Here is a 21,665-nt window from a genome sequence, read left to right as displayed (position 1 = left end):
TAGTGCACTACCTTATATATTTTGCTTTTCTTTTCATTTTGAAACAATATATCCTTGGTAGCTACTTCGATGGAACGAAATCGGCTTTCCCGTGTCAAAGTGTATTCGTTTTGAGGTCAAGTTTTCCTTCAAGCTGCTAAACAGCTCGAATCGTTTAGCATGTTATTTTGTGTTCTGTCGGCCCGAACAAGCGTTGTTTGAAATGAGTCAGCTTGTCTACTTTCTTTTACTTTCAGCTGGCATGGTTTACTTACTTAAAAAACAAATTAGATATATTGTTTCCGGCAAAAAAAAAAGTCCTTTAAGTATCCGCAGTATTGCTGATGTAATGATTACGGCTAATATAATTACTTTCAGTTTCATGGCGTTTGTTTAAATATTAAACAAGTTATTCAGGTTCAAAGTCGCCCCCGCCCGCTCCTCTTTACGGTCTAGAGGCTTAATTGCCCACGCCCATGAAGTCGGAACAAGGATATGATTTAAAAAATTAGAAGTAATATGATTACAGTACTATGTCGCATGCTAGTCGTGGTTATGAAGAAATTTTACTCCGTAGATTTGCACTTATAATCAGAACTGGTCTTCTCGTGAGATTGCGCGAACTGCAAATACTTTAAAGCATAGTTTTGAGATGCCGGGAAAATCCCAGACGACCCGTGGATTTCCCTGTTTCCCGACCGTCCCTGAGTTTCCCGACTAATGGAAACTGGAAATAATAGACATCCCCGATCGTCTTGAATGGTCGCAGACAAATTGTGAAAATCGGGAGTGTTTCTATTTTCACGACGCTCTGCGATGGTTGGCGATTATTCCCGACATATGAAAACTCAAATTTGTACCTTCGGGGACGTCGGCGACAGTTTTAGCTCGTTATCTATCCTCTAAATTGCTTCTCTCCCGGTTCCCTACTTCCCCCCGACAAATAAAAATGGCGTCTGTCACCGACTGATCAAGTACCTCAAATTCTCCGATATCTCGGTAAAATCTGGGACGGTCGGGAAACAGCCCCCGATCGTCTGGGATTTTCTCGACATGTGCAAACTAGGCTTAAGAAAAAAAATGTATTTTTAAACGATAAGATTCGCGTGCTTTATCTAGTAATTAAAAACCTTTTCATGTAAACGTTTAATATAACACCAAGTTATGGTTATTTGTTGTTAGGCACTTGGGAAACAACCAGTTGAAGGAACTGCCTCAGGGTGTCTTTGATAACAATACACTTCTTGGGTGGCTGTAAGTGGAACCCTTCTGTTGTAAAATATCAATAGTAATCCCATAAGGACTTCCGAGAGGAGAGAAGATGGAGGCAGGAACTGAACTTGTGGAATTCAAAATAATATGAACACCAAGAGTTTTTAGATACAACAACTCAAATAACGCTTTCTTTCTCAATTTATTGTTTTTAAAAAGCATAAATTAATAAACTTACAGCGTGTGGGAACTTTCAATTATGGAGTAATTGATGAATATTATATAAGGTGCACAAAAGAAATAGTTATAAGTTCAGCACCCGTTTTAATCTGCAAATGGTTAGACTTTCTAGTCCTCTCGTAGGTAGGGCATGGAGTTCCCGGTGTGCTCAGACTGGTCTTTGTGCTCTTTTATGATTCATGGGTTGGGTGGGTTGGGTGAGGTCGTTACTGATTACGGCTGCCAGCGGCGCCTATATATGCTGATGTCCGATCTCACCCTTGCACTGAAGTCATGGAGGCCGCATTTGAATATGTATATAGAAAATGCGGTATATAATACCATTTAATACATTTTGGCATTAAATGTACATTAATAATATGAAAACTGGCATTTCCTGATAGTGAGGAATTTTGTATACCCCAGTATGGTCCAGAGCTAGCGAGGTTAGTAACAGTGGCGAATCAAGACCTTCTATGGGTACTGTGGGGTCGGCCTCGCTCTCAAACGCTTGATTTGCTTATCTTCTTGAAAAGAAATTTGTATGTGCCTCGGTCCTACGGGCGTCGGCTTTTGTCAAAAATATGAGAGGGGGGGGGGGTGTGCTGGGGTTTTAGGGGGGATGGGGAGCTGGAGGTAGGGTCTCCCGGGTTCTTCGCGTAAATCCACCGCGTAGTAATGTCTCACTCAGTGGTAAGGTATTACTTTGATATAATGTTATGGCGTCCAAACGCAGCCGGATAACGCAAACCTCGATTCGTAGACAACGCTAAATTTAAGAATGTTGTTCTCTTTTGTTTCTGTCTTACTGCGCCATAAGCAGACTGTTGAGTATGGTTTCTCGCCACAAACAGCATTTTAGAATCATTATAGATACATGCTCGAACAGTTCTATTTCAGTGAATATCTGCCAAAAAACAAACAAACAAACAAGGAAACAAAAGATAAGAAAACACGAAACAAAACGCAACAAACAGGTGTGCTGGTCTATTTTGTTTACTGTGATGCTTAGCAGAATCAAGACACTTTTCTTGTAATTCTGAAAGAATGAAAGATTTACTACATTTCAACCGTTATATAATCTAGAATCTACAGAAAACCATAAATCTATTCTGGTGAATGAAAATGCGTTCAAAGAAATCGAGGACTTTGAAAGAGTACCAGTTGCAGCATCAACTGAACTCAGCTAACAACTTGAACTGACTGAACACAGCCAATATGCTAAGTAAAATGAACCTGTAGCCAACGCTGAAAAAAAGCAGTTGAATTGTTGTCAAACAATCTCACGTTGAAAAGTACTGCATGACCCTAGTACATAAAACAGCGTAACTCGGGCTGCTGATTTGTTGTCGGTTCCAGTCTACTCGCAGTTACGAGAGTAGAGGGTAGTTATTCACCTGAGGTAAACCCTTCTTTTTTTCCCATTTTATTTCTCTTAACTTCAATATTTATTATTATTATTCTTATTCTTATTCTTATTATTATTATTATTATTATTATTATTATTATTATTATTATTATTATTATTATTATTCCTTTCCTTTTGTAAGGGGTTTGGGGCGAGGGGGGGTGGATGGGGGCAGATGCTTGACGCTTCAATCAACATATTAGCGGGACATTTGAAGTGTACTTTACTCAGTTTCCAACAACATGAAGTTCTAGTGCTAAAGCCCAGTCCAGCATGGTTTATTTCCCTTTTGGAATTTCCTTTATGGCAACTAACTTCCTGGGCAAGGGAAACATTTTAACAGGAAATTACGTGACAAGGCTGTACAGAATCTGCAAAAGGAGGGATTACTTGATCCAGAATACATTATGTGTTTACGTAAAGCCTGTAGGTTATTAAAGTGGATGCGGATAATTTTTTTTAGCAAGGATACCTAAAATAAATTTTGATCCGACTGAGAAAGGTCGGGGTCTTTAGGTGACATTGCTTCATCACCTATTTGCACTCATTTTCTTTTAAAAAAATTTGATTAATAACAAAGCTCTCAATTTTTGGGAACAAGACCTTTTGGGAAAAGTTCGTTTTTACCTTTCAACCACTGAGAATCGAGAAAAGCGAACTCCAGTATTTTCAGGAAAGGGGCCTGATTTACATATTCAAGATTCATTTTTCCTTAGTTTCAACGCTTGTAAAGGTGTTTATAAAACCAATCCTACCACCTAATGGGCATAAGGCATAAATTATACTATATTAATAATAGTAACTAAAATCCCTTGTGTCGTTACTCGACAAAGTGGAAGAAAAAGAAGACAACCATAAACTCTTTGAAATTAACGAGAACAATTTGTCGCCTCTAAAGACAACCACTGCTTAGCTCATATTTTGTCTGAATCAGAAAGACAACCAGGGCTAATCAATGAAGTTTAACAATGACGAGAAAAATGACAGTAAAACAACACATGTGCGACATGTTCGGCGATTAAATGTGAAGCCAAAATGCTTAATTAAAGCGAAGTCAAAATATATACAAGTTACCATCTTCAGTGGTATGGGGCTAAAATGACATCGCGACGATCGAACAAACAAATACCAATACAAGATTAGGCCTTTCTTGGTCGAACACAACTTCAAGCTACATAGGCATTTCAAAGAAGAACGAAAAACATAACTTCCCCCCCCCCCCCCCTATCCTCGCTAGAATATTGTCAGTAATGCAGGTATTGTAAGTATTGTTTAGTGTAAGCATTGTAAGCATTGTAAGTATTGTACGCGTAGTAAGCACTGTCAGTAGTGCAAGTATTGTTAGTATTTTAAGTAGTTATTTAGTATTGCAAAATAAATAAATAAACTAATTAATTAAAAAAAACTCTTTCCGCCCGCTAAGCATGCGGCGTAAGGTTAAGAACAGAGAACAAATGATTTTCGTCGTGAGAAGTTTGGTATCTAAATTGACATGGACGCAACTGAGCGTAACATTTCACTCACCAAAAGAAATTGACAGCTTTTGTTTGGCTGGTGTCTAAGGTACAATAAAACAGATAACAGGTAAATCATTCTGAGGGCAAACTCACGAGGCTGTACTTGGAGTTATGATCCATCATAACTGTTGTTTCTTAACAACAGACTATTGACTACAATAGACTACAAAGCTTGTGGGCCTGATCAAGTCCTGGTCGTGTTCTTAAGGAGTCTGCATTTGAATTGGCCTCCATCCTTGTTTCACTCTTCCAACAATCATTTGATGACGGCGCTCTACCCTCTGCCCGGAAGGATGAAAACATCACTGTCATCTTTAAAAGCGGTCATTCCGCTGACCCTAAGAATTACAGGCCTGTTATCGCAAAGACCATGGAACACATTATTTGCAAGCAAATTTGTAGCCATCTTAGTGGAAATTCAGTCATCTCTTAGCACCAGGCACGGCTTCCAATAAGGACTTTCGTGTGAGACCCAATTAATTACGGTCATTTATGAGTGGGCGCGCATTCTTAACATACATGGTCAAGTCGTGTTTCTTGACTTGGCAAAGGCCTTTGACACTGTGCCTCACGAAAGGCCTCTCCTTAAGGCCAAATTTTACGGCATTTTTGGGGAGTTGAATAACTGGCTTCGGGATTTTCTCACTGGTAGAAGGCAACGCGTAATAGGGAATGGTTCTTCATCTAAGTGGTCACCTGTACTATCTGCTGTCCTCCAGGGCACTGTTCTGGGGCCGATCTTGTTCCTTCTCTTTATTAACGATCTAGCCTCGGTAGTATCATCGAGTGTTAAGTTATTTGCGGATGACAGTGTGCCCTACCGCGCCATATTGAGTCCTCGGCTGACCACTATACGCTTCAACAGAACCTGTTGCAGTTTGAGGAATGGGTGGATATGTGACAAATAAACTTTGCCCCTATAAAAGGCTACATCATGTCCATCACCCTTAAGCACCAGCCATCATCATACTCGTACACGCTGAGTAACACTCCTTTGGAGGGAGTCACGTTCCAGAAATATTTTAAAAGTCTACATTACCAGCTCACTCAATTGGACCTTAAAAAGAAAGCGAATGAGATTTTAGGCGTACTCCAAAGGAATATGGTGTCCTGTAGTCATGTTGTCAAAGGACGGGCCTATTTGACCCTGGTCCGTCCAGTGTGTGAATACGGTTCCGTCGCCTGGTCTCCATACACAAAGAAAGATATCAACTGTGTGGAATCCGTCCAGCGTCGCACGACACGCTTTGTTTGTAACGACTATCGTCGAATCAGTAGTGTTTATACCATGATATCAAACTGGCCGTGGCAAAACCTGGAGACACGTAGAAGGATCTCTGACTTGACAATGTTTTAGCGAGCTAGTACGCAGCATCCATTCCACTTTCAACGTTTTTAGTCTAACGTAAATTAACGCGCATAAGTTTTCTGTCCTAGTTTAGAATGCTTTGTCTCCCTCTTCCGTATATGCTGACTCTGTTACCGTGTTTCATTCAAGTATTTGTAATATGATGATTTGTTCATTATAAGTTGAACGCATCTATTAGTAGTTCGTTCGTTAACAAGTACAGAATATTTATCCGACCACTTTTCACCAATATTCTTGCCAACTGCCCCCTACGAAATTAGGTTGTCGATTTGTACTACAAGTACGAAAAGATGATCTTATCGTAAGTACGTAAAAAGAAAAACGGAAAAGTGATTTCTAGAGTCGAAAATTGCATCTTTTCAACGAAATGAAGAGCGTAGCTGGCAGTTGGGGGGAGGGGGGGGGGAGGGGGTTGGGAATTGTTTGTGCGAAGTCATTTTTTAAGCCCTAAAAATACTATTTGGTAATCTGGACTCAAAATAGTTTAGAGGCCCAGAATGTAACCCAATAAAATATAATTTTTCTCCACAAAAATGTTTCATACATAATCTTTCCATCCAAAGTTCGCCAGAAATTTCGACCCCCCAAAATCCCTACATGAGTGCTAATTTCAAACCCCAAAGAGGATCTTATAATATATGCCCCTGGTGTCTATATGTAACTACCAAGAATTTCGTTGATTATCTGATGTCTAGTGAAAGTACCACTGCTTGCTCTTGCTCTTTTAAACGGTGAGTCGAAATGTGATTGTAAAACTAGCTTGTAATTTAACTGTTTTAAATTTTGAGGGAGTTTTGCTAACCAGCATATTGTAAGATGTATGTTTTCAGTCAGTGTTACGCACCTCTATATATTCCCAGAAAGACAGTCGGAAACGAATCTATCATAGCATGAACCTATGATTTCTGCTTCGGGTGCTCCATACCTAAGTTATAGGTGACTCGTCTGCCCAGCAGTACAAAATATGTCGTATGTACTTCTGACTGAATACAATATTTCATGAAACGGATTGTTAGTAAATGAATTTCATTGTTACAAATTACAGGGTTTTGTGATCTTCTTCTGAGCACTCTTCTTCAGGCTACTCTATTTTTCTTGTTCTTGTTCTCATTGCGAGATATCTTTAACGGGTGCACAGCTCAAAACAACCATTAAAACAAAGCACATAAACTCTTCCAGCAACTAACAAACCCAATACACCTTCTTAACAAGCAAGGTAATGTTTTTTTGTTTTTGTTCGAATATGTACCATCTTAAGACAGAAATAGATTCAATTAGTTCCAAGTTTTACCACCGATTTCATTGATACGCGGCACTCGAATAAAATCTCCCGCGAGCATTTGGCAATTCGCTTCCGTCAATCATGCGCTCCTTATATAGTGTTATAGAAATGCCGCTCTAGTTTTCAAAAATATGGCGGCCCGGCACTGTGTAGCCTGTTCGTTCGACATGATTGCTTCTTATTCTTTAAGTTTACGATGGCGACTGGTGTTTTTGCTCGTGCAGGGGTTGAGCGCGATCGCTCTAGCAAGACGTCTGAAAGTGGGGTTGACATTTTTGTAGAAAATTTAGAAAAAATACAGAAATGCCTCCAAGGTTGATTACCCAGCCCGGAGGGGAAAAGCAAGACAAATGGACGGTACCTTGGTTCAAGAAGAATTGCATAAATTGGCATAAATAAACGAGCATGCAGTAGATGATATTGATCGCCTTTTATCATTTACAGGACATGCATGACGTATTGTTTATAAGGAGAGTAATTGAGCAATATCCAGGAGTGTAGGAAGATGAAATACAGGGATGGCTCAGTTCGGTGCGCAAGAGAAAAGACAGTCAGTGTGGTTTCCATCAATCGATGCTCAACCCCTGCACGAGCAAATACACCACTCGCCAACATAAACTTGAAGAATAAGAAGCAGCATTAACCATGTCGACCGAACAGGCTACACAGTGGCCGCCACATTTTTTGAAAATAAGAGCGGCATTCCTATAATACCATATAAGGAGCGTATGATTGACGGGAGCGAATCGCCAAACGCTCGCGGGAGTTTTTATTCGAGGGGTCGCCTATCAATGAAATCGGTGGTAAGAAGCAAACATGTTTCTGGCCTGGTTTATTAATCATTCGTGGTTGATATTTCTGCCTTAACGAGCCGCCTTGGAAAAATTCTAGATTCTAACGCCAATGTTGCCCAGGCTTCTACCGTGTAGTACGAAAATTTTGCGGAATGGCGATTTTTTTGTGGTTTACGGGAACAAATTTTTCGAGATGACTGAAATTTCTGCTGGGAACTAATTTTTGCGATGCTCTAGTTTAAGTAGCAGAATATTTGAGTGGAAGAAACCTGAATATTTTCTACTTTTATTGTACAGTCAATTGGGTTACAGTTCACTCTAGTTACATACTAGAGACATATCACTGTAATACCTTACTGCGCAAAGGGACTGAATAACAACAAAACAAAAAGCCTACCCCTACCATGCATAGCCAAACACTGTTTCGTTAATAGGGTTTGTCACGACCGGTATTACTGTATATTGTTTTATAAGAAAGCAGTATGAATTTTTGATTTACCGTAGCTGAAACCTTACAGCATACAGAGGGGCTTTCGAGTGAAAGATGTACTCCAGCTAGTATACAACTTTGAGACCTAACTGAGAGCGGCCTGCTAAAATGCAAAACTATGCCAATGAGACAGACTCAGTCGATAATAATAACACTCTTGTTCAGTTGAACTTCTGTGTAGGCCGTCTCAGAAGCGCCACTAGAAAATGGTTGGTCTGCTGCACGATTCAAGTCTGTACGTTCCTTCAGATGACCCATTCGTGCCAATGTAATGTACTGAATTGCTTTACTCTTTACAGCTCTAGTTGCTTTTTCCAATAGAAAATCATGTTGATGTTTTAGTTTAAGTCCAATGCATATCGCTCTAGTGGCATAAATCTATTAAAAGCGGAGTTTTAAATTTGACTGAAGGGAGTTAATTTTTGCGGCGTTTTATTTTGCGGGTGTTTTTTTTCTGCGGGAACTAATTTTTGCGGATCGAGGTCAATCCGCAAAATCCGCAAAAAATAGAACCCGCAAAATTTTCATGCTACACGGTAATCTAGTCTCCTGCCACACTACTAACGTGACAGAACCTTCACCACAGCCCCTACTGACAAAGAAGGCCGCTGAATGAAAGCTCAGAGTCTATAAAGCTCTTTTATGGTGATTTTCTTTATGTTGAAATTAAAACTAAACACTTTGATTTTCGCACTGACACAAAGTGTTCTCTGACCACCAATATACTCAGTTGTTTTTTCAAAGAGAGAACAATCCTTAGTCATCTTTTAGCGGTTTTTTTTTTAAGGAATAAGGGAGGAAATTTAAAATTTTTTCCTTTCTACCAAGTGTATTTCACTTCCCTGATCCAAGCCGCCTGCAACCATAAAACTTACTTATAGATTCAGAAAACTTTTGAAGTAAGTTAGATTTAAAACTGAACCAAGTTTGGTTTTCTTGCTCACAAAGTTATACTATCCAGTAGGCAAATCTTTGATTTTTTTTTTTGTTACCCTCGTGGGGAGAGATCCCATTTAAGATACTGTTTGGTAGGGGATTACTTTACACTTATTCTCTCTGAAGCGTTCCCAGGTTATTCCGCCTTGCTGATGACAGTGTTAATCGATGCACATACAAATTGTTTTGAAAAGTTAATGCCAATTGCCATTTCTTTAACACATCTATAACATTAACGGTAAATAGTAAAAATGCATACCCAAATACAAGAGGAAAACTCTGAAAATCTAAACCCGTTAAGGCCGATTAAGAGTTAAAGTCCTTCACCACCTTGCCCAAGAAGAGGCCGCAAAAATGCCTATGGTGAAGCTTTGAAGTATGGATGGAATTAAACATACAATTACTCTTAACGGCTTAGCTTTGCAAGCTTACTCGATCACTAGTAGACTGTTTATAAAGAACTGCGCCTTTGCTCTTTATGCATTTGGGAGAAGGCGACCTCATTCTAATATAATGGAAGGCTCTTTAAAAACATTTACTTTCCAGAGTTTTCCATGCTGAAATCCACCTGTCGGGAAGCCACCAATGCTCGCTGAAGTGTGAAATTCATTCTTCAATTTTATCTCATGCTTTCATCGTTTTTACTATATCCTAATACTAATGAAATGGGCATGACATAGTCATGCATGAATAAGAATAAGTGGAATTTCTTGAGCCTGAAGCCGAATTGTAGTTGTTTCCTCGATTCTTCTTTAAGACAACCCTTAGAAGGGTAAAGCTCCACACATATGTTGTTACAAGAACAAGATGGCGAGTGCAATTATTCCTCGAGTGCTGGTCTTCTCGGGACATGTTAATGCACTAAGCAGTGGAGTCCTCCATATACGTCTGGATGCCAGGCTTTATCCACGGTTTTTCCAAAGGTTGTCAATGTATGTCAGCTTCTTACCTTCCAGCGATAGCTTGCCATGAATCAAGTACAAAAGGGCAAGGTCTGTGTTGACTACAGCGTCCAACAGTATTAAAATACTGCTACACTAAGATATGGATAGGTTTCTGTAGAGGAACTCATTTAAAAAATTATACCTCCAGAACCATCCTCAGCATAAGTGCATAGCACAGTGGCAGCGTCTAATCTTCTGAGCAGTATAACAAAATAAATAAATAAATAAAACTGTAGTGACAAGGATACCTCTTCAGGTCTCTAATGAGACTATAAAGCATACTGCTGATGTACGTTCAGTATGTGAAGCGTTTTTATGAAAAAATAAAAACAAAACGAAAGAAACAAACAAACAGATAAATAATGTAGACCTGACGGAAACTAGTTCGATCCATAACCTACTGAGTGTAACAAGTATATTTTCACAATTAACGCCATGTTATTATTTGTTTGTAGGTTTTTGGGCAACAACGAACTAGAGACCTTGCCAAACGGAGTGTTCAACAACAACAGGCTATCTCGGCTGTGAGTGAGACCCTTCCAAAGCATTCTAAACGAAAACTAAATGCTACCTGAACGAACGATAGAACATAAAAGGGGCAAAAATGTCTACCATTACCTAATCGATCGATAAAAGTAATAATGAAAATGATAATGATATTAAAAGATAATGATTATACCAACAATAGTAAAATTAAATATATTGATAGTTTTCGCTACGATGTGTTCCTTTGTTTCCAGCCACTTGGATAACAATCAATTGGAGAATTTGACCTCAGGAATTTTTGATCACCAGATAAATCTGTACGAGCTGTAAGTGGGAGTTTTTTTTGCTACAGAAAAGTAATCTTGTCAAAGATCAGCTAGTTCAGTAGAGACGGAAAACGAAATTGGCAAAGTCAAACTGAATTAAGTATTAATAGTTTTAAAATGTTGCTCAATTTTTTAGCACATACATTAACTGTTCAAACAAAAAAATACGGTATAACACTGAATGCGCCATTGCGCCCACAACATGTGGAGCGTTATGAATCCCTGATACTTAACTACTCCATCATAACTTGGAAAATAAGCGCGTGACAAGTTCATTCAGGGGTGAACAAAAAGGAAACTTGAAAATATGCGTCGGTGGGCCAGTTGATAGATCCTTTACCGTAAATTAATGGACGTAAAAGCTGTGAACACAGTGTTTCATGGAGCTCAAAACTGGTTACTACCGACCCTTACCTGTTCCAATCCAAGCCTCGCTCTCTGGTACCATAACTTTTTTTTTTCAACTCAGAGAGGATTTCATACAGAAAAAATACAGTAATGCAGTAAAACGACAATAACAAGCGATTCGACATTTCTCATTCATTTCTGCTCATATGGAAAGCTGTGAATCATCATGGAATCTGATCAACTTTTGCGATAAATGAAATGAAATGCTTAAGTAATGCTTAAATTATTATTATGTTTGGTTTTTTTTTTTTTTACTATTATGCAGATGTTTGGTGCAAAAAAAATGTCACTATTATGCTCCATTATTATATGGCAAGGTAGTCTTGAGGTAAATCCGCGCGTTCTGATTGGCTCTTTCTTGGTTGGGATTTTACCATACGGACCGTTTCCATGGAAATGGTCATAAGCCGTGTATTTTTGTTTATGACAAGCGGCAAATTTTGAAGTTTGCAGCAAAAACTGCGAAAAAAAAAACCTGAAAATACTTTCATTCTTTGCAAAGAAACTACCCAAAAGACTGATTCCAACATGGACGAAGAAGAATATCATTTACAAAGCAAATTTTACCATCCCGAAGATCTAGAAATCTCTGAAGCAGGCATCTGCGAAAGCCGAGGAGAAGCCATTGAGGATTTTATAAACAAACAGAAAAGTGAAAACACAAAAGGAAAAAGTCTACTGATATAAACACTCTACTCCATTTTATTGAAGCTAATGGCTTGAATAGTCAAACAATTGAAAGCCTACCTTCGTCCGAGCTTGATCACCTTTTGTCAATTTCTTTTTTTTTTTTTTTATGAACGTACGTAGGAAAAATGGTGAATACGAGCCAGAAACATTTTCCAGTTTTCAGCGCAATATACAGCGATACTTCTCTGAGAAGAAATATCCATTCAACATACTCAAGGATAATGAGTTTAAAAATCGAGAAGAGTTCTAGCTGCGAAGCACAAGTCACTAGTTCGCAAGCACGACAGAAGAGACGAGCTGCAAGCCGCTCGGGCGATTGACGAAAAAGAAGAAGATGCTCTTTTTGAGGCAGGAGAATTCGGCGACTCCGATCCAGTTGCACTCCAAAGAACTGTGTGGTGGTTTTTATCCCTACACTTGGCTTTCCGAGCCAGAGATGAGAGCGAGGAGGACAATTGACTTAATGCTGCTTCTTTTAAAGTTGAAAATGATTTTCACAGCAACCTTTTCTAGATCCGTACTTTGTGATGCGCTAGTAAATTTTCTGGGATCGAAGAAACCCTTTTGTGAGTTTCAAAAACAAACCGCAGCTGCTAAGATTTTCGTCAAATTCCGCTACAAATCGTTCTTGAAGTCTTGTCTATAAACATGTAAACGTTCAGTAAATTTGTTTTCATGTTAACCTCGTGGTACCGTAGCTTGTTCTTTCTGGGTTGCTCGCGTCATCAAAAACACGTCACGACGGAAACCCTTTGAATTCAACTGAGAAGTGCGTTTTTTAAAATAAACAAGTTTGCTCCGAGTGGCGAGTGCCATATAAAAAACAACTTACTAACCTAGCTTGCTCGAGCCGTACTGGGGAATATTGGCCCTCAGTCGTTTTTGTACGGACCTCGCTGCGCTCGGTCCGTACTGCCACGACCTCGGGCCAATATTCCCCATTACGGCCCTCGCGCTCGGTTAGTAAGAGGTTATTATGTTTGCATGATTTTCTATATTGGTAAGAATGGAACGAGTTTTCTAGTAATGGAAATATATATATATATATAAGATTCGCTCTGATACAGAAGGAGAGGATTGCATCAGCAAGAAGAACTGGAGTCGCCATTTTAAAAAGTCACTGCTAAGTGAGGAGACAATTATCCACCCCCAGACCTGGCAGTTTTTTTCGCTACTATTATGGGGTTAGACAGGATTTGTTTGCTTCACTATTATACTTAATTAAAATTATGCCGGCACATCATGTTAAACTCCACCAGAGGAGCTGTATGAAGTTTATTAAGAGTGCCTGACTGTAACTTTCGAGAATCGCTGGCCAAGCTTGAAAAATCGAAACCCCTGATAATTTGCCTGAAGTTTACTTTTGGGGAACTATCTTCGAAAATATTATTTGAATGTTCTGGAAATTTATAGTTTTCGAGAATTTTGGAGAAAACGAAATTACTGGTTTTACCTCATTAATTATGCAAAAATCTCACTCAAAATTAGCCAAGTTCAATACGCTTGTGTTGAAACAGTACGCAACGCTAGATAACGAGGTCGGTTTTGAGTAAGAGCATTACTCACCTACTTTCTACCAATGGGACCTATATAAACTTTTGTAGAACTTTGGAGGGTCTCATGGCTCTTTGAAAAATTGACATTTTGAGGACTTCGCGATGAGTTGAAAATTGAGTAAGTTTGAAGGTTTAAAATGCATCTTGGTATGTCAGATATCGACTCGAGAGGAACATTGCGATGAAGCTTGGGTCTTCGTCTTTAATAATACGAAAAAAGGACTGGGAATAAAATAGTGAGGATCGACAGTGCAAACATAAAATCTTGCTTTATCTCAGCGAAACAGCTGGATTTTTAATACGCGCTGAAGAGAGTCCGGCATTTTAGTTTTTTAGCATTCATCTCAGGGTTCGATATGATGAAAACTTGCTCTTGCAGTGCAGATTAAAAGCGCAAAAGGATGTTTGATGATCATTGACCATGATCACCCAATGAGGCCACGTGCACAATCATGTAGATGTCGTACATAGACATTTATGCAGTAGACTTTGCTGAGATACGCGTGTTTCTGTTGTTGACATTCGACAAAGATAAATGCATGCCCTACAGCCAATGTGCACTGTAGGGCATGCAGTCAGTCCGTAGTCCGTAGTCCATAGTCTCCCTACTTTAGTACTTCTTTAATACCCAGTCCGTGGTCCACAGTTCTTCCTCTTTATACCGACCACGTTTTTAACGTTGCAATTTATTTCAAAGAATACTATTGCTACCGAGGTGACCAAGATTTTGGGGAAATATATATATATATATAGTAGGATACCGTATAGAGAGAGGAAAATTTGCGGCGAACCTAAAACCCACTGGAATCGTACTGAAATGACCAAAATATAGCACACAATACCTCGCAAGATATCAAGGAGACAAGGCAAGCCATTTTTGTTCAATTCATGCCCTTTACTTTTCGACTCCAAAACACGTTCGTACATTCCCATACAAACCCTTATAATTTACGCCATTGTGTAACACGCATCGTGACATGACAATACAAAGGTCAAACAAAGGTCATAGACCTTGTGATGTATGCAGTAGACATTGCGCATATACAGTGTCACTGAGATACCCGTGTTTCTGTTGTTGACATTCGTCAAAGATAAATACATGCCCTACAGCCAATGTGAACTATAGGTATAAACTGAGTTATTATTTTGTTAAACGGAAACACACAGGTTTTGAAGCTCTGATATTTCATACCAGCAATTACGTTAAAATATGGCGTGCCGGCTGACATTGTTTTTCAGTCGCTTGCGAAAGTACAGTATCAAACAGCACGAACGAGAGTTTTTTTTTTTTTTTTTTTTTTTTACTGACCCGCTTCTGGGTGATTATTATTTGGAAGGCCACTGAAAAAGGTTGGACTAGCTATTTGAAAAAGCATTCCAGTAAACAAACTTGATTTAATTAATAATATTCACTTTGACCGACTCTATGTCTAACTTTCGCACTCATTTGACAAGCGTGTATTTTTTAAAGGTGATTCCAGTGTCATGTGAACGTTTAATTTTTAGCAAAACCGCTTATATGCCAGTAAATAAAGCCAGGTGAAGTCTTTTTTCTAGTTGTTGTAAATGGCAATTTTGCAGCAGAAGTTAGTTTGTGGGCAATATCGACAGCTATTGACGTGACGCAGGTAACGCAATAGCGAGCATCAGTTTGGCACTATTATTTAAAGGTTAAGATTCGACAATTATTTGTTGAAATCGGATTATTAAACGTCGTTTTGACTTCTTTTATATGGAGGGTTTCGCTCAAATAGACTCTTAACGAAACCTTCCCAATCAGATTCCTTTGCAGAAAGATTTATTGGGAGATTTGCATTATGCAAATTTTTCACCACAATTTGGCGAATGTTTTCTTTTCGATCACACACTTTTTTTTGTCCAGACCTTTTCTACCACGTTATTAAACAAGAAAGAGAAACAGGCAAATGCAATTTGAGATAAAATGACCATTTGAAGATAGCTTGGGTAAATGTCTCCACAACAAAGCATTTTCTCAACAGTTGCGAATTATGCAAATTTGTTAACGAAGCCTCACTACCTTTGGTTTTCGTCAGCGCGTGCATTGATTGCCCAGATTTTTTATTTCGTATTATTAAAGACGAAGACCCAAGCTTCATCGCAATGTTCCTCTCGAGTCGATATCTGACATACCAAGATGCATTTTAAACCTTCAAACTTACTCAATTTTCAACTCATCGCGAAGTCCTCAAAATGTCAATTTTTCAAAGAGCCATGAGACCCTCCAAAGTTCTACAAAAGTTTATATAGGTCCCATTGGTAGAAAGTAGGTGAGTAATGCTCTTACTCAAAACCGACCTCGTTATCTAGCGTTGCGTACTGTTTCAACACAAGCGTATTGAACTTGGCTAATTTTGAGTGAGATTTTTGCATAATTAATGAGGTAAAACCAGTAATTTCGTTTTCTCCAAAATTCTCGAGAACTATAAATTTCCAGAACATTCAAATAATATTTTCGTAGATAGTTCCCCAAAAGTAAACTTCAGGCAAATTATCAGGGGTTTCGATTTTTCAAGCTTGGCCAGCGATTCTCGAAAGTTACAGTCAGGCACTCTTAAATTGTAATAAAAAGTCGATTTTCGGGTACATTTTAATAAAGAAATGTTAAAAAATGAAAAAAAAAATGCACTTCTCAGGGAAGACATCCAGTGTTATCAGTGCAAAAAAGATGGCGTGATACTCCCAGGAGCCACTCAACCTTGGTCCATTGCTGTTTTACTGACTAATGTAATGTTTTATCATTACTAAAACCTCGCCATGTAATCGGGCCCTTACTGCCTCAACACCTTTTAGTGTTTTCTTATTATTGCTACCAACAAAATATTCTTCCTACTTGCAGTAATTACGTATCGTTAGCAAGTTTGGGTGATCTCTTTGGAAAATGTGTTTGGTAACAAATAACCAGCGATCAGGCATTGGATGTTTTGGCACTCTAGTTAATACTATTGCATTCTACTCTAAAATACTATAAAAAATAGCAGTATTCGCTTAGTTTTAAATTGGATTCAGATTAATTAAAACACTGTAGGATCCCCGTGCAATGAAACTATCAGGGAGGTAGATAAGTGATTTTAAATAGGTAAAATCTTGGGTTCTCAACCGTGAGGCTTCATCAACAACCACCATTTTTTACTTTGAAACGGAAATCGGTTCCTCAGCCGTATTTAAATTTAAAAGGGAAAACGGGCATCTTTTTTTCATGAAGACTTTGTCAGATTACATAAAAACATTCGTCCGCCAAAATGGATGAAATGTAATTTTTTGCATTTTAAAGTTCTCGTGGACTTACTATATGTTGCTACATATTCTCAGCCCACAACAACAGCAAAGAATGATGGAAAAAAAAGGCTTTACATTTGTCTCGATTGGTATTCGGCTGTAGATTAATTCATATTAAGCCTGTACGGCTGTATTTGCAAGCTTCAACGAATTTTCTAGGACGGGATGGGAGCTGGGTTGTGTCATGAGAAACTTTAGGGTGCGTTCGATTGACCCTGTTCCGATATAGGAATGCATGCAACAGTGACAAGAAATCCCTCCTAAGAGGTTTTAGGAGTTACCAGAGTACGAAATGGCTCTTCATATATCATGTGTCAGCGAATAATTACCGAAATGTCCTCTCAAATTACGTAAAAAGAGAAATTTAACATCTATTCCGCTTATTCCTATTCCGGAATACGGTCAATCAAACGCAACCTTAGTTCCCTTTACGAAAATAAACGAAATGCATTGTATATTTGAGCTATGATTTCTGTCTGTGCAATAGGCTAAGGCACATTTCAGGATCGAGACGATATTTTCCCGTTTCCGTCTTTCTCATCCTAAAATAATTAAGGTCTATTGACTGATTTCGTCTTACCAATTTTTCTAAGAGTGTGGAATAGTGGTGGTTTAGGTGTTTGTCTAATTCTAATTTCTCCGTCATGTCATGTCTGTTTATTAACTGGTGACTGATTTTCATGCGCGCATGTGCAATGAACGAGTTATCGTAATGTGGGGGAAATGCCACTCGCTTGATCTGTCGTAAACTTTCACGCATGCGCAATGAACGAGTTATCGTAATGTGGGGGAAATGCCACTCGCTTGATCTGTCGTAAACTTTCACGCATGCGCAATGAACGAGTTATCGTAATGTCGAAAACTTTCAAATGTGGCGGTACTCTCACGGCTCGCTTTAGGTTCTCTTCTCCCTCAGTTACAATAATTCACGTTTTTTGGAGTTCGAAATTAAAAGTAATAGCCCAAAGCTATTTAATTCTCTATTTAATTCTCTGGACTCCGACCTCCGTAACAACCCAAAGAGATTTTGGTCGGTATTTAAGCTCAGTAATAAAGAGTCTAATTTTCCCGATACCATGTCAATGGGCGTCGGTAAAGGGGTATCGACACCAACTCGCACGGCCTCAAGCCCTGCTGATATCGCATCTATGTTCAACGAGTACTTTACGTCCGTGTTTAGTACCAAGGAACACTCAGACCCGACACCAACGGAGCCTAAACCATCGGACCACGCCCTGTGTGACGTCAGCCTCACCACGGAGGACGTATCGGAGGCTCTGCTAGCTCTTGACCCCAACAAGGCTACCGATCCAGACGGCTTCCCCTGTCGTCTCCTCAAGGAAACAGCACGGCAAATAGCTCTATCACTAACTCAGGTGTTTAACCTGTCTCCGTGGTACGCTCCCGGACGACTGGAAACTGGCGAATATCATCCCTGTCTACAAAAAGGAGAAAAACAGTGCGTAGATAACTATCGCCCAATTTCTCTCCTCTCAGTAGTCTCCAAGGTTCTTGAACGCTGTGTGCTGGGCAAAATACGTGACCACATATTCTGCCTTATCAGCTGCATCCAACATGGCTTCACTTCAGGTAAACCTTGTACCACCCAACTTCTTGAAGTACATGATCACATCGGCTCGCTACAGGACCCTGGCAAGCAAACAGACATCATATACAAGGTCGATCATACTCTGCTGCTGAGCAAGCTTCAGACTAACTTTCTCATCTCTGGAAACCTATTGTCATGGTTCCGGTCTTACTTGCTAGGCCGGAGACAACGGGTTAACTTACTCGGTACGAGTCACGTCAGGAGTCCCCCTGGGCAACCTCGTTCCCAGGGTCTCTCTTCTTCCCGCCCCAGCGAGAGAGAGAGAGAGAGAGAGACCCTGGTTGGAGCTGGTCACGTGACAGCACACGTCAAGCTTCTCCCCAGTCGGGGTACACTCGCTCAATTATTTTATTCGCAAGAGCCGATCAGAGATTTTCAAGCGGGTGCGATTTAAGCAAGCGAAATGCGAGAGATTTGGCGCAGTTTCATGCCGTCTGCAAAAATCGTATATTAAGTACAATCTAGGCAATTTCAAACGGTCAATGAAGCAGAGGTTTATCATAAATTCTACAACTTGAACCGGAGTAATTTATCTACACTAGTTGGAACTGATTCCATGAATTCTACCAGAAATAGCATTTATTCAAGCTTGAACTGCAGTAATAAGTACATCTTTTGCTCTATAAAATGAAACGTAGTTCATAAAAAATTCTTTGATCAACAGCATTATAATTCATCCGCTCACAAGAAAATACCAATACAGTCTTCTTGTTATAGTAATCTGTTTATTTAGATGTAATTCACGAAGCACAATATTGAATGTTTATTTGGTCACCGATTTCCTGTGATAGAATACACTGTAGATACATTGTTTTCGATCACAATCAGCGCTCTGAGCTCAATATTTTTCGTCAACGTCTTAAAGCCAAGAACGTAGGGAATAAACTAAGATGAAAAGTACCTTTGAATTATATTCACACGCGGCTTGCTTCAATCCGTTGGTATTTCTGGACACTTCGCCTGCTTACATTCTATTGCCAAAAATTCTTGGTGTTCCATTTGGCAATATTAAAATTGTTCTTCTTTCCCATTTTACCCCATTTGGAGCTCTGTTAAACGGCGTAAAGCCAGCGATACCTCTGTTCTAATCACCATGCCTGTTTAGGTTTTGACTCAGGCGTCCCCCTTCGTCTGTCGGTTTCCCTCTCCCGAAACGTTACGACTGTTTTTAAAATAATTCTTTTGGATTAACAACACTCTACCTGAGTGGAAGAAACGTGAACCTCTTCCTGGTCTCAAGTGAGTGTGTGATGTAGAAATGCTTGGCCGAAAACCGCTTGTTGTCGTAAAGTTCGTAGCTGGCTTCTCCGTGCTTCTGAGAAAGCGACAACTGCATACTCTACTACCCCTCCCTAACGACAAATTGTGTCAAGCACCCAGATTTGGGGTGCCACGTGACCAGCTCCAACCAGGGTCTCTCTCTCTCTCTCTCTCGCTGGGGCGGGAAGAAGAGAGAGTTTTGCTGACCATGGGAACAGGTTGCCCCCAGGGCTCCATTATGGGCCCAATATTGTTTCTTTTGTACGTGAAATACCTCCCTGATGTTGTGGTTAACTCGAAAGTGGCCTCATTTGCTGACGACACTAAGCTGTGCCGGAGGGTTGACTCCACCCAAGACGCTATCCTCCTGCAAAACGATCTAGACAAACTGGAGGCCTGGTCTATCTCTTCAGGCTTGGTTTTCAACCAAAAGAAATGCTAGCAGCAGCACATCACATGAAAGTTCAATCCTGTTAAGTTCCAGTACAAGATAAATAACAAGCCGCTAGAGGTCACCAATCACGAGAAAGACCTCGGAGTCTACGTTAGTTCCGACTTAACGTGGAAAAAGCACACGCTCGAACAGTGCGCTAAGGCAAACAAGTTACTGGGGTTCATACGTAGATGTGCGATGGACGTTCTAAGCTCAAGCACCCGCAGAACACTCTACTTAGCCATCGTACGTCCTGCTCTTGGCTACGCCACGCAAGTGTGGTCTCCGCAAACAATAGACCTCATAAGACGCATCGAACGCGTCCAGCGACGCGCCTCAAAGTTTATTTTAGATCTACCCTTCCTATGTGAGAAAAGCTATAGAGACAGGCTCTTGTCAATTGATATCCTACCTATCTGCTATTGGCACGAGTTTTTGGACTTCGTCTTTTTCTTTTAGACCAACAATGGTATTGTTTGTGTATCACATGACGTGCTGGGAACGAGGTTGGGTACCAGAGTGTTCCTGGAAAAGCTTGCTTATATAGGGAGGAGCTATTTTAAAATTGATCATCTATAGGCAATAGCAAGCATACATAATGGCTTCTTCAGTTGTTCTAAAGTAACCATTTTAAGATCTTCAAGTTTAGTTACTGTGTCTCCCGGTTTCTTACTACCCATTTCTTCCCTCTCCTCACCCCCGCCCCACCCCCTGCAACGCCTCTCGTTTCGTTTGTTGTTTGTTCTTTTCCATTTTTTTTATTCCGACGGAACAACCGACCTAATTTTTAAAACCGCATAGACAGTAAACGACGGCCCAACCGTATCGGACGCGGCAAGAATCCAAACCAATCTGACCACTTTCTCCAGTGCGCCAAAATTTGCTCCACGAATCGAACACAGAAAATAAATCCATTATGGCAGATCTTCAAACCTGCTTACGTGACCACGAATGGTAATGTTTTGTGACTTATACATCCTACGAGTCCCGCTAGCTGATTCAGTAAGAGGTTACGACGAACAAATTATGGAAAAAATAACCATTAGAAGTGAAAATACTGTTGTTTGCTGACAATTCTTGACCTTACTGTTTCTCACTTCATTTCAATGCTTTAATCAAAATTCCAGATAAATTTTGGCCCTTTGCATTACTGTGTCAGTTGCAAGACGTTTAAAAGGAAGCTTAAATTTAAGACCATTTTTTACAGACAAGGTAGATCTCCCATTTTGCGCCATGAGGCTAACATTCGGTGGTTATTAGCCATCCCCTTTTCTTATTCTCCGTTTACCGTCGTTCGGCCAGTCGACCCAGGTGTAGGTGAGTTTCAGAAAAAAATGGCAATAAGTGATTACCTTTATGATCACGTTTCCCAGAAGCTGAGCTCACCCAATTTAGCATTTAATTTGAATTTGGAATTGAAAACGTATTTTACGGGCCGTAAATACTAAAA

General features: G+C 39.8%; 1 protein-coding gene across 1 annotated transcript in view; it reads left to right on the top strand.

Annotated features, from left to right (window-relative positions):
• LOC146462787 (uncharacterized) overlaps positions 1 to 21,665 on the top strand; it is a 225,045-nt gene that overhangs the window by 145,547 nt on the left and 57,833 nt on the right. Inside the window, exons 13-15 of the mRNA XM_085085071.1 lie at positions 1,162 to 1,233; positions 10,606 to 10,674; positions 10,891 to 10,962. Coding sequence (XP_084941197.1) covers positions 1,162 to 1,233; positions 10,606 to 10,674; positions 10,891 to 10,962 — 213 coding nt within the window. The remainder of the gene's footprint in view (positions 1 to 1,161; positions 1,234 to 10,605; positions 10,675 to 10,890; positions 10,963 to 21,665) is intronic.

Source organism: Pavona decussata, unplaced genomic scaffold (genome assembly GCF_977016875.1).
Source record: "Pavona decussata unplaced genomic scaffold, jaPavDecu1.1 SCAFFOLD_184, whole genome shotgun sequence".
Taxonomy (NCBI): domain Eukaryota; kingdom Metazoa; phylum Cnidaria; class Anthozoa; order Scleractinia; family Agariciidae; genus Pavona; species Pavona decussata.
This window is presented reverse-complemented; position numbering and strand designations above follow the sequence as displayed.